The sequence below is a fragment of the Podarcis cretensis genome, assembly GCF_951804945.1.
Source record: "Podarcis cretensis genome assembly, chromosome: 5".
Lineage (NCBI taxonomy): Eukaryota > Metazoa > Chordata > Lepidosauria > Squamata > Lacertidae > Podarcis > Podarcis cretensis.
Genome location: NC_137174.1, coordinates 102,214,951 through 102,230,360, shown reverse-complemented (window position 1 = coordinate 102,230,360; position 15,410 = coordinate 102,214,951). Strand labels below are relative to the sequence as shown.

Below are 15,410 nucleotides of genomic sequence, written 5' to 3'. Positions count from 1 at the left end.
GACAAAAGGAGACAACCCTGTAAGCTGGGCTCTTGGGGGGCGGCAGGACGGGGTTATCAAGCTCAAGATGTTAGTTCAATATTTGCCGCTGGACGGAAGGCGTTTGGGGCTTCCAGGAGTGTTGACATCATGCTTGGCCAGCTCAAGATGAACATATTCAGGAGAGCAGAGAAGGGGTGCCTGAGCGACACACGGCGGCCGCTCCGGGGGCAGAGAAAGGAGGCATGGGTTAATAAAAGCTGTTGCTAGAGCTCAAGGCCGGGTCAGTCTTCCTCCCCTCCCACTTTTATTTTTGCAACAGCCCTGTGAGGTAGGATAGGCAAAGTTAATATGTGCTCATAAGCAGTGATTGTTGAGGAGAGGATGGAGGGGCCCAATCGACCTACGGGGCACCAGTCCCAGGAACCCCTCTTGGCATCTCTACTCAGAGGGATGGAGCGAAAGCGTGCACAGTTTCAGACTCTTTAGTTTAGAGACAAGGTGAATAAAAGGAGTTGATAAAATTAGGCATGGCAGGGAGAAAGGGGGCAGAGGAAAGTTTTCCTCCCTCTCCCATAACACAAAAAAACTTGTGGAAGTTGGAAGATGCAGGACAGAGGACAGTCCTTCTATGTGCAGCACAGAGTTGAACTATGGAACTCCCTCCCACATGAGGCAGTGATGGCCACCAAGTTTGATCTCAGTAAAAGAGGACTGGGCAAATTCATGGAGGAGGAGAGGGCAAGTGAGGGCTTCCAGGGCTTCCAGCGATGTTCTGCTGCAGAGTCAGAGGGAATAATGGTTCTGAACCCCTGTTTCTGGAAAGCCCGGGAGGGGATGGCATTGCTCCTGTGTTCGACTCCTCTTTGTTGTCCCCCCCCCCCGGCATCTCTGGTTGGCCACGGTGAGAAGAGGATGCTGGACTCCCTGGGCTGATCCTGCAAACCCCTCTGGCTGCACAGATGTGCTCAGAGCCTCTTCACATCCCAGCCGAAAGCAGAGCTCTCCTTCAGGCACACAAAAGGCCTCATCCGGCCACTAAGCCCCCACTTGAGAAAGCCGAGTCAGATCACCAGACCCCCAGTTGGCGCAGGCAAAGCTCTTGGGGGATGAAGAGACACGGGGAGAGTCCATGAAGCTGGCTGGGATGGGGGGGGGTGGCTTCCTGCCTTTCTGGGCTGTTTGTCCAAAGGATGAGGACCCCCTCCCCTTTCTCTGTTTGTGACCTCCTGATCCTCTAGACCAGAGCCATGAATATTTCCATAATCTCTTCCAGAGGCTCAACGGCCTCAGGATCTTTTCATGGAGCAAAGCCTCTTGTAGGGCACCAGCAGCATCCCATGTCCCCACAAGTGTGGGGAGGAGAAGAGAGCCACCAATGGCTACAGGGGCAAAAAAACGACTTCTCTTCACCCTGGTCAAAGACCCGGGTTGGCACATTTGCATCCACACACACACACACACACACACAGGCGGGGAGCCTCAATGGGGCCCCTCTGGAGGCTTCACCCAGGGCAGAAGATCTGGCTAGCCCCTGCCCCCCCCCATAACTATATGGTATAACTGTTCTGCTCTGTCTCCCCAACTGGGGGACACCGATGCTTCCAAATAGCAGGAGCTGGGAACCACAGGAGGGAGAGCTGTTGCTCTGGTGCTTGGATTCTGCTGGCAGATTCCTTGCTGGGGCATCTGGCCGGCTGCTGTGAGACCAGGCTGCTGGCTGATGTAATAAACAAAAATCTGCCCTTATTGGGACACAAGAGCCCTTTTAGAGTCCTTTGCAGGTTCTCCATCGGTCGGAGAAAAGAACAGAGGCCAAGCAGAGAATACTGAGAAGAAAAGCAGCTAGGAAGCCCGATCTTTATTGAACTGTTGCAACAGGGTGTCCCCTTCACACGCAGGAGGAGGAGGAGGACCCAGAACCCAGGTTGGAGTCCATCTTGGAGTCCAAGACCACCCCCAGACACATCATACCTACATCACAGAAAGGGTTGGTCTACAACAGAAATCTGAGTGCATTGTTTACCTCCTGTCTGGCAAGTTACCTGTTATTGTTTACTGGATTGATACCCTGGGAAGCCTGGCCAGTCTTTTGTAATGATAAATACTTAGTTCCTGAGCCAGGTCACAGGCTCATCCTATTCATACACAGACATATCCTTAAGACAGGTTTTGACAATGGGGAGACTTTTCCATTTGACTTTGCAGAGAAAATACCTGGTCAGTTTGGGAGTCAAAATGGCTTCATGGCTGGTCTCCTGTGCAGCTTGAGACATGTGGTTTATATATTTATGTACATGTTTGCTTGGTACATTTATGAACCTTTCTTATATACATAAGACCTTAATTTCTTTATTTCAATGAGATGGGCCCCTTTAGGCCGGATCCAGCTGGGCTCTCCATGCATTCTTAAGTGGGCTCTTCCCCCCCAGACACAGGACAGCCCCTGTGGCTCACCCCCACAGCTCCTGCTCCCTGGCAGAAGGCAGGCAACCTCTCAAAAGCCACAAGGGAATCTCTCCTGCCTTCCCACGAAGGAAAAGGTTGCAGGAGATAAGCCCAACTCTCAGGGTGCATCTCACTCGTCTGCTAGAGGTTTCTAAGCAGAGGTGCAATGGCCATCTGCCAGGGATGGTTTTGCAGATTCCTGCAAATGGGACTCTGCCGGCACTGTGGAAGTTGCAGAGGGCCCACCCAGTAGAAATAAGGAGGAGGGGGCGGGGAGGCCCACTGACATGGGTGGGGCCTCGACTTCCCTGGAATGCAATGGGGAGGATAGAAGAACAGAAGTTCAGCCCCCCAGATGCAGAGTGGCCACTTGACTGAACAATATAAGCAAAGTAGTTGCCTGCACTCACCTAAACCGCCATTGCCGCAGCTGCTAAGAAGCAGTGTGGACAGCAGAATGAGGGCAGGCTGGATTTCTGCACCAGCTCTCAGGGATATTCAGCCCTAGGATAGCCAACCTGGTGCCCTGCAGACATTGTGTGGATTCTGGTGACCATGGCTCAGTTGTCAGGGATGATGATGGGGTTCAGGAGCGGCATCTAGAGGGGCCCCACACTGGTGACCCCTGGCTCAGGTAATTAGGCTTCTCATGCCCAATGGCTCCCTTTCCCACCAGCAAACTGCAAGCCTGTAACTCAGTGGCCTTTGCCAACCTGACGCCCTCCAGATGTTTCAGGCTGCAATTCCCACCAGGCCCAAGTGACTAGTCCAAAACAGCTGGAGGGCACCAGGTTGGCAAAGGCTGGATTATAAGTACTGGAGTGGGAGCTCTTAATGACAGGTCAGCAAGATCTGGAGGGCAGAGAGTTGGGTTATGATTTGGCAGTTGAATCAACCATGATCAACTCTGTAATTACCCCCAAACTCAACTGATGGGGGGGGGGCTGTACCTTGCTCTGTGCAGAGAACAGCGGCTGCGATCTGGAAACCAAGCCTTACGAAGAAGGGTTGAGGGAGTTGGGTATGTTTAGCCTGGAGTGGAGAAGACCAAGAGGTGATAAGAGAGCCACCTTCAGATATCTGCAGAGTTGTGCCCCACGGAAGATGGAGCAGGCTTGATTCAAAGGATCGTAAATGAGATTCCAACTCAGCATTTGGAAGAACAGTGAGAAAAGTTCAAGAGCCGAATGGACTCCCTAGTGGACTCTCCTTCCTTGGGAGGTTTCATAGAAGGGACCCCAGGAGTCATCTAGTCCAACCCTCTCACAGGAGGCCGTTCAACCTCTGCTTAGCCATCTCCAGGGAAGGAGAGTACCAATTTGGAACAGCTCTTACCACCTGAAAGTTCTTCCGGAGGTTTAGTTGGAATATATATATATTTTTTCTTGCCATTTGAACCCTGTGGTTGGGGTCCTCCTCTCCAGAGCAGCACAAAACAAGCTTGCTCCACCTTCAGTCTGGCAGCCATTTGGATATTTGAGCTCCGTTTTTAAGCAGAGGGTGGATGGCCGTTTTGACGAGATTCCTGCATTGCGGTTGCTTGGACCAGACAGCCCTCGGACATCCCTCTGAATTTCTTTTCCGCCTTCTCCCCAATCCATCTAGCGCTCTCTTCTCACGCACATCATTCCAAAGGATCTGCTGCAAGGGGACAGGTTGTTCCCCAGATGTGAGTCTCCCTCCAGAGGGCTGGAGTTCAGCGGGGGGAGCAGGAGACGCCTGCAGCCCCGGCCTGTAAACAGGCCATCATTCATCGCAGAGGGAGAATGGCAGGCAGCTGCGGAACAGGTGTGCAAGCCCTTGTGCTCTGCCGAAACCTGAGCAGGGGGCTCTGGGGGCTCCTGCCTGTCCCCCACCCCTTTAACCTGACACTTCCATGCAGCCGCTCTCCCCAGCAGCGCCAAGCGCGCCCGCCTTCTACCCAGGCTGTTTTCTGCTTGGCTGGGTGCAGACATGGCTTGCATTAACTCCCCAACCTGCCAGGAAATTATGGGAAACAAAAGGGCCCGAGATGTCCCTCAGCCTCCGACAAGCCCCAAAACAAATGGTACAGGAGCAGGGTCACAAAGGAATCCAACGCCCACCGCCCGCCCTGGAATTAATTTACCTACCTCAGAGCCCATTCAGGGGAGGGGGGGGGCGGCTGCAACATGACAAGATCGGACAGGCCTCTGCCCGCCTCTGGGCTCCTTTGTGTTCCCCACATAATAGACAAGGCGAGTGCATTGCAGGAGGGGTGGGTGGGCACCATGTCGTCCCCCCAGCGATGGAGCAGGGCCTTTGCAAATGCTAATGGGCTTGGAGCAGGACGGAGGATGTTGTTTTTCACACGAAAACAGAAAAGAGGCATTGTGGGGAGAGGCTGGCAAGAAACGTGTCATATCTGTGCATCAAAGGCTCTCCCAAGCCCCTCTCTCTCTGGGCAAATGATGCTTCTCTCTTAGCGCTGTGCCAAAAATGTCTCCTTGGTGTGCGTTTTCCTCTTCTTTTACTATTCTCCACTGGTTTGTGAGAAACGATGTTGCATCTGAGAAATCAGGAAGGAGGTGTGAACATTTTGGGGGGCATTTTCATGGGTGGAGGGGCTGCAGGCAAGGAGGTGGAAGGAAGTTGGTTCCCTTTGGACTTAGGATGATGTGCACTTTCCAAAGTGGTAACATGGCCATCCTTTGGAAGCTGCCCTCCTCCGAGTTTTGCAAGCAACATATAGAAAAATAGATGCGCCAGGATAAACTTTGCACTAAAATGCTGGCGAGTTTTCACGGGAACTTATTTGAAAAATAAGAAGAGCCTGCCGGATCAGGCCTGCGCCCTGCCTCGTTCAGGATCCTGTTCTCCGACTGGCCAACCGGCAAGCAGGATTTGAGCCCAGGAGCCACCGGGATTCAGATCCGCCTGGAATGAAGAGCCCCCACCCCACCCCCTTCCGTTAAAAGTGCCCATCAAGCTGGTTCTGCAAGTTCATGGGCTGGATTGATGGACAAACTCCCGAGTAATGCACTATAATTTCTGTGTTCAAGCAAATCTTAAGATAATTAGGGTAATTTTGTTTTAATACAGTTTCAAGTAAAATGTAGTTGGCTGCCCTTTTCTTGATATGTTGGCTTGGGATAATTAAAAGGGGGGTGGAATCCATTTTCTTTGCACTCGGCAATCAGCACAAAATATCCAGCACTTCACTGTTTTACCAAATGCAATCCATCTTGGCTAATTGAGGGGCTGAAAGATGAGTGTTTTAAGAAAAGGCCAAATGCTGTTGTGCGCTTCTGGGATTCACCTGAGAGAGAGAGAGAGAGGGAGGGAGGGAGGGAGGGAGAGAGGCCCCCCTGCCCACCGCTGAGAGGGGTCCTGTGACCACTGAGCCTTCACTTTTCTAGCACACAAACACTGAGCTTCTCCCTCTCAAATTAGCCTGACTCTTCCAAGATGCAGCTTCGCTGTCGGGTCCAGGCAGCATGGCCAACAGCGTGGGAAGATGGCTGCTGTAGTCCACCAATACCTGAAGCGCACCGTGTTGCCTGGTTAGGGCTCTTGGGGGTTCCAGGCAGAAAGCCTTTTCCCAGCCCTGCCCGGAGGAGCCACGGGGGAACTGAACTGCCTGGGGCACAGCAGGTGCTCTGCTGCTGAGCTGGGGGTCCTGCCCCATCGCCTGAGCCCTTGGGGCAGATGGGCGGCATGCAAATAAAGAAGAGAGTAAGAAATTTAAGTGCTCAAAACCTCTCTTTATTTTGTTTTCCTTCAATGACATCTGCATTCAATAAATAACTTCCACGGGATATATCATGCTAAACGTCAGGTCGGCAACAGAGGCTTATAACTGAAAAGTGGACCAGACAGAAGGAAGTACGAGAAGAGGATTGGGGGGGGCAGGGGGGGAGGCGGTAAGAGATGGGTCTCGGTGCAGCACCCTTTTTTAGGAGATCCTGAAGTTGCCTCTAGGAAGGCCTGAGCAGCTAAGAGGCTTTTGCATCATTGAGGGCACAGAATCTCTGGCGTGCGGCCGAAAGCATTTGCTACACATACAAACACACAAAATGCCATCTCATTTTAATTTTTAATAGCAGAGGAATGAGGATTGCTCTCTCCCATCTCCCATCACTCTCATTTTGGTTCTTGGCAACAGCTGCCTCTCCCCGCCCATCTTGTTTCTGGATTTCACAGAACACCATGCGGAGGAAGAGGGGGGCAACAAAGGCAGTATCCCCTTTGCCGAAAAACAAAACCAAACCACACCTCCCAACTGGGAAGTGCAGCAAGGCAGGATTCCCGGAGGACGAGGGGAGAGAATGTAAAGGCAGTCCTGCATAGCCCATCGCCTGCCAGCAAGTCACTTGTGCAGAGGTGGAAAGGCAGAGAAATGCAGAAGTGGGGATGGGGAGGGAGAGAGTGGGCATAAGGAGATCTGGAAAGATACCTCAAAAAGCGGGAGAGGAAATGTTCCTGGTAACGTACATTTCTGCATTTAGGGCTGGCGCAAAACAACAGTCATCCCACAATGGATGCTTGGAGCTGCTCAACGGGGGTGATGAGTGTCTGCACAGAGGGGGCAGTTTCTTCCACGATGCAGAGAGGAGACGGCTGGGTTTAAAGGGGCTGTGTGTGGAGAGCTGTGACCAGCACACGGCAGGGTCCCCTCTCCCGCCCAAAAGCCACCGGAGCCCTGCAGCGTAAAAAAAACAAACTGGGCGAGTCCCCGAAAGGAGCTTTCCCTCCAGAGTCTGCTCCTGCTACGCAGGCCAAGAGCAAATCTCTTTGGAGATTCTTCCCCCTCTCTAAGGCGCTTATTCCACATGTCTCAAAAGTGGCTGATGTGCAACGATTTATCTGGAACCTGCCACTGCCGGTGGGATATTCAGGAAGGAGTCCCTCTCAGCAAGCATAAAAAACAAAAGGGAAATGGAGCTGGCCAAAGTCCCACCCCAAGACCAAACAGCAGTGAAATGGATAGTGGAGGATGCTGTTCTTGGAGCCAGATGCCCTTGAATGGGCCCCCGGGTGCCTGTTTGAGCACGGCCTGGGAGCCCCCGCCAGGCTCACTCCCCCCTGCCCAGCTTCTCTCCAGTGCCTCAGTCAAGATCTGGCTCCCCAGAAGAGCATTGAAAGGCAGCTGCTCTCGCTTGGAGGGCCCCTCAATGCGCTGCGTCACACAAACAAACAAACATTACGTAGGAGGTGTTGTCGACGTATGTACAAAGGCTAAAATTTTATTTCAAGCCCCTCGGGTTCGCCATGCAAAGGAGCCCCCGACCGCTAAAATCACTAGAGGCGGTGGAAGGGGTCTTGCCCCCCCCAGAAAGAAAAACCCCCTACTTCTGGCCCCTCCCTGGAAAAAGAGAGAGAGGGAGCACTTGCAGAATCTGGACACCACCCTCAAGGCATCATTTCCAGGTAAGAAAGCACAGGTTTCCATTGCCAGGCTTGCTTCCCTCGTCATTATTACTGCCACCATCCTCCAAAGGGCAGGTGGCAGGCAGGGCCTCTCGTTGCCTCCTGCCAATTGTCTCCTTTCCCTGGGAGACGTTTGGGGACACCCCTAAAAAGTGCAACAGGGAGGAGATGAGGACCAGGAGGCGCCGCGGGGCCATTTCTAGTGCTTTGTGTGTTCCAGAAGAGGGGCTTTGTCTTCCTGTAGCAGCTCTGCTGAAACACAAACACAAATTTGCAGAGAGAGACTGGACAGAGGCCCCCCTCCCCCCCTCCCCCCCCCCAAGTCATTTTTGCTTGCTGGGAAGAGAAAAGCCGCCTCCCATCCTGGGTCTCCATTCACTCGCCAGGTATCTCAATCAAGAGACAGGTCCCTGGCGCCATTCCTCAAGCAAAGGGTAAAAGATATTTTACCCCAGAAGGGTAAAAGATCGGCCCAGATTGAATGTCTTGCCCTCGGCTGGACGTGAGGGACGATTCCAACAGATTCCACATGAAAACGCTTATGGCCCTGTGGAGATGGCAGTACCAAATTGGCGGCACACGCCCTTCTGGCTTCCACTCTTTATAAAGACTTAAGGAATGAGATTATCACCCCTCTTTTATTGTCCATTCCGGCTCGCCCAGCCACTGCCACCGTGTCCTTTCTCTTGGCAGATCAAGACGAGCAGGCGACAGCAAAAGCTGCAAGGTTTTTAGCTGGGGCAATCAGAATAAGATCCACTATTTGACCATTGATTCAAAACCCCAAAATGTATTTTATATAATTGACTTTTTATTTCTATTCTTTGGATATTGTATTGTTGTTTTATTGCTATGGCTGATGGCTGATGCAAATAAATATTCATTCGTTCAGACTGGCCCAGAGCACGGGGCATCACAGGGCACAATGCCCCCCCCCCCCAGTATGCCATGCTGGAACCGGGAGGCCCAGATTCAAATCTCCAATCAGCTAGGAAGGTTGTTACAGTGGCTGAGGGGTCAAGAGGCGATTCCGACTAACATAGGAAGAACATTTGGACGGTGAGGACTGTTCAGCAGTGGAATAGGCTCCTTTGCAAGGTTTTTAAGCAGAGTTGGGTGGCCGTCTGTCAGAGATGACCCTTGGGGAGCATCTTAAAATTCTGGAAGACTTGGATGAAGCAGCAGGAGGATCAACTGAACAACCTTTTAGGGCCCTTCCAGGCCCACAGTCCCTTGGCAAGACGAAGGGGGATTCCTGCTTTCTGGCTGTGTTAACAAGAGCAAGACGGGCCTATTTTGGGCAGCGTCAGAGCGCTGCAGTTGCTCAGTGACCACCCAGAGCTCCTTACCTGTGCGGACCAGCTACTTCTCTTCTTGATGGAGGGCTTCAATGAAGACTTCAAGTTTCTCCTGGATCTCCCGAACCTTTTCTGGAAAAGTTAAGGTGCTGTCAGGACGGATGTCTCCAGGCACAGATGCCTCATCTCCCAAGTGGAAACAGGCCTGGCCTCCCAGAGGAAGGCTGCGGGGCTGGGCCCCCGTCCCTTCCCTGCCCCACAGGTGCCTCGGGGGCCTCAACAAGACCTGCCTCGTCCGCAGCCGGGAGCCTCCTCCGAAGCGGAGAGGGTGCCAGCACTCAGACTAAGGCCTGCATTGCTGTATTAATAAAACTGTATTAACATGTCACAGTTAAACTGCATTAATTAAATTTCCACATTTTGTTGTAGACTAAGCTAGTATAAGGGACGCAGGTGGCGCTGTGGGTTAAAGCCTCAGCGCCTAGGACTTGCCGATCGAAAGGTCGGCGGTTCGAATCCCTGCGGCGGGGTGCGCTCCCGCTGCTCGGTCCCAGCGCCTGCCAACCTAGCAGTTCGAAAGCACCTCCAGGTGCAAGTAGATAAATAGGGACCGCTTACCAGCGGGAAGGTAAACGGCGTTTCCGTGTGCGGCTCTGGCTCGCCAGAGCAGCGATGTCACGCTGGCCACGTGACCCGGAAGTGTCTCCGGACAGCGCTGGCCCCTGGCCTCTTAAGTGAGATGGGTGCACAACCCCAGAGTCTGTCAAGACTGGCCCGTACGGGCAGGGGTACCTTTACCTTTTTACCTTTTAAGCTAGCATAAAGGTGTGCCTCAGAATTAACTGGATGGCCAGCCTTGGCAAAACTTCCTAAAAATTAAAAGATTGCCTGTGTTTTTGCCAAGAAATAATTTCAGGTTTAGAAGTTGTGAAAGCTCTGAGTGCAGCCACTTACATTACCACGAGCTCTTCAGAGGACAGGGTGGAGGGACATATGAATGTAAAAGACTGAAAAACTGCAGATGCAGAAGCTTCTGAATGGTTTGTTCATTTCAGGGGCTGGTTTAGGAGGCCACACGTGTGTCTCCTCCAAATAAGGCTGCTTCCTAGATCTCACGCAGCTCACTTTGCTTCAGCAAAGCAGGATTAAATAGCATTTAGAAAGTTACCCCCTGGCCAGCTCATAAAATATTCCAGAAGACAAAATAAAAATTACAATTCAGAGGTCCAGCCTTTCAAAAGAGGGGGCAGTGTTCAAACTAGCCAAACCAAATCAAAGCAAGACAGGCTAAGAGAAGTGCCCTGAATTTAAAGATGCTTTTGCAAAAGTTGTAATCCAGACTTCGGCCTCTTTCGCTCACCCACCCCCAACCATTTCATTCTTTAAAAGGTCAGAGTTTATCTGGCAGTCTGCCCAGCAGTTGCAGGAGCCGCAGCTACAGCCACTTATCTGTCTATAGGTTTATCTATTTACCTGTCAGCAACAGGCGCAATTGGTGGCAAAGCTGACCCGAAAACACCCTTCCTGCCACTGGCCCAGGCTGAAGAGGCAGAAAACTCAAAGCAAGGAGCTGCCCAAAGCTTGAGGAAGGGCAGAAGGGGCAAAAGGGCGGCCCAATCTCTGCCCAAGCAGACCAGCCCCCGGGTGCCCAGCCTGCACCACCGGCTTGGACTTGGGGGTGTCTCCAGAAAAGAAAAGCCGTCCCAGGGTTACGTGGCAGGTGAGAGAGCAGCCCTCTTCATGGGAGTGTGGCGCACGGAGGGTCCCGGGAAGAGAAGAGCTCACTCTTTCAGAGGTCTGTGTGGCCACTTTATGGGGCAAATGTAAAAATGAGGCCCAGAAGGCAGAAAGAAGACAGAGCAGACTCTAGAGGATGTTCCTGGCTGGCGTCCTGCAACCGCAGAGTCCAGCTTGCCACCTGGTCTCCAGAAAATCTTCTCCCTTTGAGGCTTTGCCTACGTTCTAGAACATTATGCCGCCCTCTGTTGCTGAACAGCTGTCTCATGGAAGATCACAGAGCCACAGAACTGTAGAGCTAGAAGGGACTCTGAAGGCTCATCTAGCTCAACCCCTTGCAAGGCAGGAATCTCAGCTTGAGCATCCCTGACAGACGGCCACCCAACCTCTGCTTGAAAACCTCCAAGGAAGGAGAGCCCACCACCTCCAGAGGGAGACCATTCCTCTGCTGAAGAGCTCTGATTGCCAGAAAGTTCTGGTGTTAGGCACAATCTCCTTTCTTGCAGCTTGAAGCCACGGGTTCGGGTCCTTCCATGTAGTGAAGCAAGTTTGGTTTCTGCAGCTCCAGAGAGGAGGACCTGAACCCGTGGCTTCAACTGCAGGGGCTGGGCTGGATGACCCTGGGGGTCCCTTCCAACTTTACAGATTCCATGAACTTTCCCACCCCAAACCTTCTCCTGTTTCCTCCCCGAACTCTCAGGGCTCAGCACCCTCTCGCTGCCTTCCTTCCTCCCGACCTCTGTGCCCCAAAGTTGCTCCGATGGCTCCTGCACAAACAACGTCCCCTTTGAGAGCTTTCGGCACCGAGCGAGAGATACGGAGAGCCTGGTTCTCGTGACACCTGTTAAACAGCGCGCCCCCCCCCGGGCCGGCCACCCCGCCTGCAGCTTTGCAACAATGACGCAGGCCCCAGTGAATGGCCATTCTCCTCCCCATTTACTTCGTGTTTGCTCAAAAGATGAGCCGTTTCCCTCCACCAATTCATCCCGGGGTCCCTGATCTGGGTCATGAATATTCCCATAATCCCCTCTCCCAATCTCCCATAAACCCCTGGCTGACACAGAATGAAGAAATCCTCTATTCAGAGGCCTCAAGAGAGCCATTCATCCTTGCGGGGCTCTTTATCTGCACATGAAACGACACCCACAGCCCCTCTCATTTTCTTTGCATTAATCCTCTGATACAGGCTCCAAAGGGGCTCAAAAACAGACTAATTGATCAGTAATTACGATCTGAATACACACCGTGAACACAGAAAACAGAGTGGGGGGGGGGGAGGGACGGGGACGGCAAGGCTTGCCGGTAACTGTGGGCACAGGATGGAACAGGATAGAGCGAGGGCTGAAAAAATAAAGAAAAGCCCACCTCCCAGACCACCCGTTCACAGAGCCACTTCAACCCCCAACTTCTGCAGCGCTGCCCTTCGTTGTGCCTGTTTCAGATCCCCCCAGCTGGGGAAGTGGGCAAGGGACTGACAGTGCCATCCATGATGGCATCACGCAAGAACGTATCCTACAAAGAGGCTGCAGGATGAGGCCAAAGGGGCCCCCCCCCAAGCCCAGCATCCTGTTCTCATATTGGCCAACCAGGTGCCCAGCAAGCAGAATTCATGGCCAAGAGCGGATCTCCCCTGCTGTGGATTCCAGAAACTGGCACTCAGAAGCATTGCTCCCTCTGACCGTGGAGGCAGAGCCATCGTGGCGAGGAGCCATCAACAGCCCTCTCCTCCTCCACGAATCTGAAAGCCATCTGGGCAGATCACCATCATCATAAACTTCACTGAACTAGCCAAAGATCATGACATCATCCACAAACGCCATCCGGGAATGAGTTCCCTAGTTTAACTCTGCGTTGAGTGAAGGAGGACTGCCTTATCCATCTGGAATCTTTCAATGTTCAGCTTATGTCAGGGGGGCTTGCCATCGGAACAGGGTAGGGAAGCAGAGGGGCAGTTGGGTGACAGGGAACCTCTGATAATCTTGCGAAGCAGTTCCTCTTCCTGTGGTGGGAAAAGCCCACTTCCAGTGGGGAAGAGGGGAAAGGACCAGAGGATGCTGCTGGGAGCCTCAGCACCGCTCCTGGCCAGGCCAGGAGGGAAGCAGGCCCCTTCCGTCGTCCACCCTGCACAGAGGTGTAAAATGCAAAGAAGGAAGGAAAAGGCGGGGTGTGTGTGCGTGTGTGGCTAAACTCTTATGTTGGGGGAGGTCCCAGAAACGACCACTCCCGGATTCTGCTAGCGACTGAGGCAGACATGATCTTGTGGCTCTGTACTGTAAATAGTTTTGCACCAGAATAAAACCTGTAAAAGGAGGGTCTGAGTCCCGACTGATTACTCACGAGCAAACAACAACTGCCGTCTGACAGCTTAGTTACAGGTGCACAAGTTCTAGTGTGAGGAAAATACTTCTCTCTTCACTTTCTCTATGCCATGTGCAAATTTGCAAACTTCCATCATGTCACCTCCTACCTGTCTTTCTCTCAACTGAAAAGTCCCAAATGCTGCAACCTTTCTTTGCAAGAGAGTCTCTCCACACCCTGGATCCTTTCAGTTGCCCTTTTCCGCACCTTTCCAACCCTACAATATTCCTTTCGGGGTGAGGCACCCAGAACGGTCCTCGCATGCCTTTGTGCAGCCGCACAGAGAGACTGAAGGCTGCCTGAACTGGGTGATCTGAGCTTGGGTCGTGCCCCACTTCATTTCCCACCCCCTTCCTTTTTTCAAAAACCACTTTACATTAATGCCTCACATTTTTGAACCAGTTTCCTCTTGCTCACATACCGCGCGGCCGGCAGGAAAAAGCAGAACTTTAAAGAGAAAGCCACCCAGGCTTCCCTTAAAGAGACAGATCTCCATCGATCACTTGCGGAGACAGATTTATAATAAGAGGGCCCCCCCCTCTGTTTCTTTAAGGCTGCAAAACCAGATGGGAAGTGAATGGACAGCCAGCGGGTCAAGAAAACACAGGGGAGGTTCCGCTTGTCTGCCGCATTTGTGTTCCCCGCAGAGAAAGGGGGTCAAGACGGAAGCAGCACGGCCGGCGGGTGGAAAGGGCCTCCTTTCTTCGCCCGCCTACAAAGGCCGGCGCTGTTCCCCTCGCCCCGCTGTCAAGCGGGGAGAAAGATTGGCTTGTCAAAAGGTCCCCGGCAGCCCCGGCTTCCCAAAGAGGCAGAGGCAGGCAAATGAATCCCGGGAGATTGTTAAACAATTAGCTCATTAGCGCCACGAAAGCGCCAGACAAAGGGCTGCCGAGCGGAAGGCGCTGGAGCGGGATTTATAGCAGTTCAGGGAGAGTCGCCCCATGAATCACGGCAGCGGAGGCTGTTGCGCAGGATTAAAAGGGAAAGCTCGCAGGAGAGGCAAGGGAAGTCCGAGGAAGCGTGCGCGGCCGGCGAGGAGCACGCTCAAAGGGCGCATTGTCAGCAGCGTGCAAGGAGGACAGTTGCTGCCTTCCCGGGAACCCCTGAATTGCAGAAGCAGGGAACAGAGCAGGGCAGCCACCAGCCAAGGCAGCACAAGGGCGGGCCCAGGTGGGCTCTCCAAACCTGCAGCTGAAAAATCAGCCCCCACTCACGGTTTCAATGCAGCTCTCTCTTCCCCCACTTGGCGCCAGCTGGGTGCTTCAGACTACAACTCCCATCCCAAAGTTGCGCAGGCTGGTGCAATTCGGAGAGCACCCGGTGGAAGAAGGCTGATTTAACCTAGGAACCTGCGTGCACTTATGTCAACACCACCCCCAATATCCCCTTGGCATCCTGGAAGCCTCCCTAGGGACCTTGAGGAAAGACGGAAGCAAGGGAGTCACAAAGGAGAATCACAGAATTGCAGTTGGGAGGGAGCCCAAGGGCTGTGCCAACCCCTTGCAATGAAGGAAGCGCAAAAGGAACTCTACTTTGTACCATAAATAAATTGGCAGGTTGGGAAAGGAACCTTAGAAACACCTGCACCTCTGAACCTCTCTTTGCTGCCGCCACGTTTCAGGGCAGGAACAAAGGCAGGACTCCCAAGACATAGTCCAGAGCACCTGGGATTCCCTTCCGGCCCCTTTCTCTTCCCAATAATCCTGTGAAGGGGGTCAGCTTCATCAGTGAGCTTGGCTCTCTGCCACTCAATACTCCAAAGCCGCCAGCCCCCCCCCTGCTGGTTTCCTAGGAGAGACCCCTTCTTGACACATTCGGGAGCCACCGCTGCCATCCTGAGCTAGTCATACTGTTAGAATGTGGCTGGGAACTGAGAGCGGCAGCTGAGACCACATAACACCGGTCCTGAAAGACCTTCATTGGCTCCCAGTACTGTAACTGTGCCCTGAAAGGACCAGGTGTGCAGCCTGGGAGTCATTTTGGACTCACAGCTGTCCATGGAGGCACAGGTCAATTCTGTGTCCAGGGCAGCTGTCTACCAGCTCCATCTGATACGCAGGATGAGACTCTGCCTGCCTGCAGACTGTCTTGCCAGAGTGGTGCATGCTCTAGTTATCTCCCACTTGGACTACTGCAACGCGCTCTACGTGGGGCTACCTTTGAAGGTGACCCAGAAACCACAACTAATCCAGAATGCGGCAG

General features: G+C 53.0%; 1 protein-coding gene across 5 annotated transcripts in view; it reads right to left on the bottom strand.

Annotated features, from left to right (window-relative positions):
• Positions 1-6,128: 6,128 nt before the first annotated feature.
• Positions 6,129-15,410, bottom strand: part of OPA1 (OPA1 mitochondrial dynamin like GTPase) — a 61,749-nt gene continuing 52,467 nt past the window's right edge. For 4 of the 5 annotated variants that reach the window (XM_079977701.1, XM_079977704.1, XM_079977703.1 and 1 more), the window contains 2 exons: positions 9,165-9,245; positions 6,129-8,064 (listed from right to left, as the gene is read on the bottom strand). In XM_079977701.1, the coding sequence (XP_079833827.1) occupies positions 9,178-9,245 (68 nt within the window). In that variant the 3' untranslated portion in view covers positions 6,129-8,064; positions 9,165-9,177. Of the gene's footprint in view, positions 8,068-9,164; positions 9,246-15,410 lie in introns of all 5 variants that reach the window. The other variant, XM_079977702.1, reaches the window with a different exon arrangement.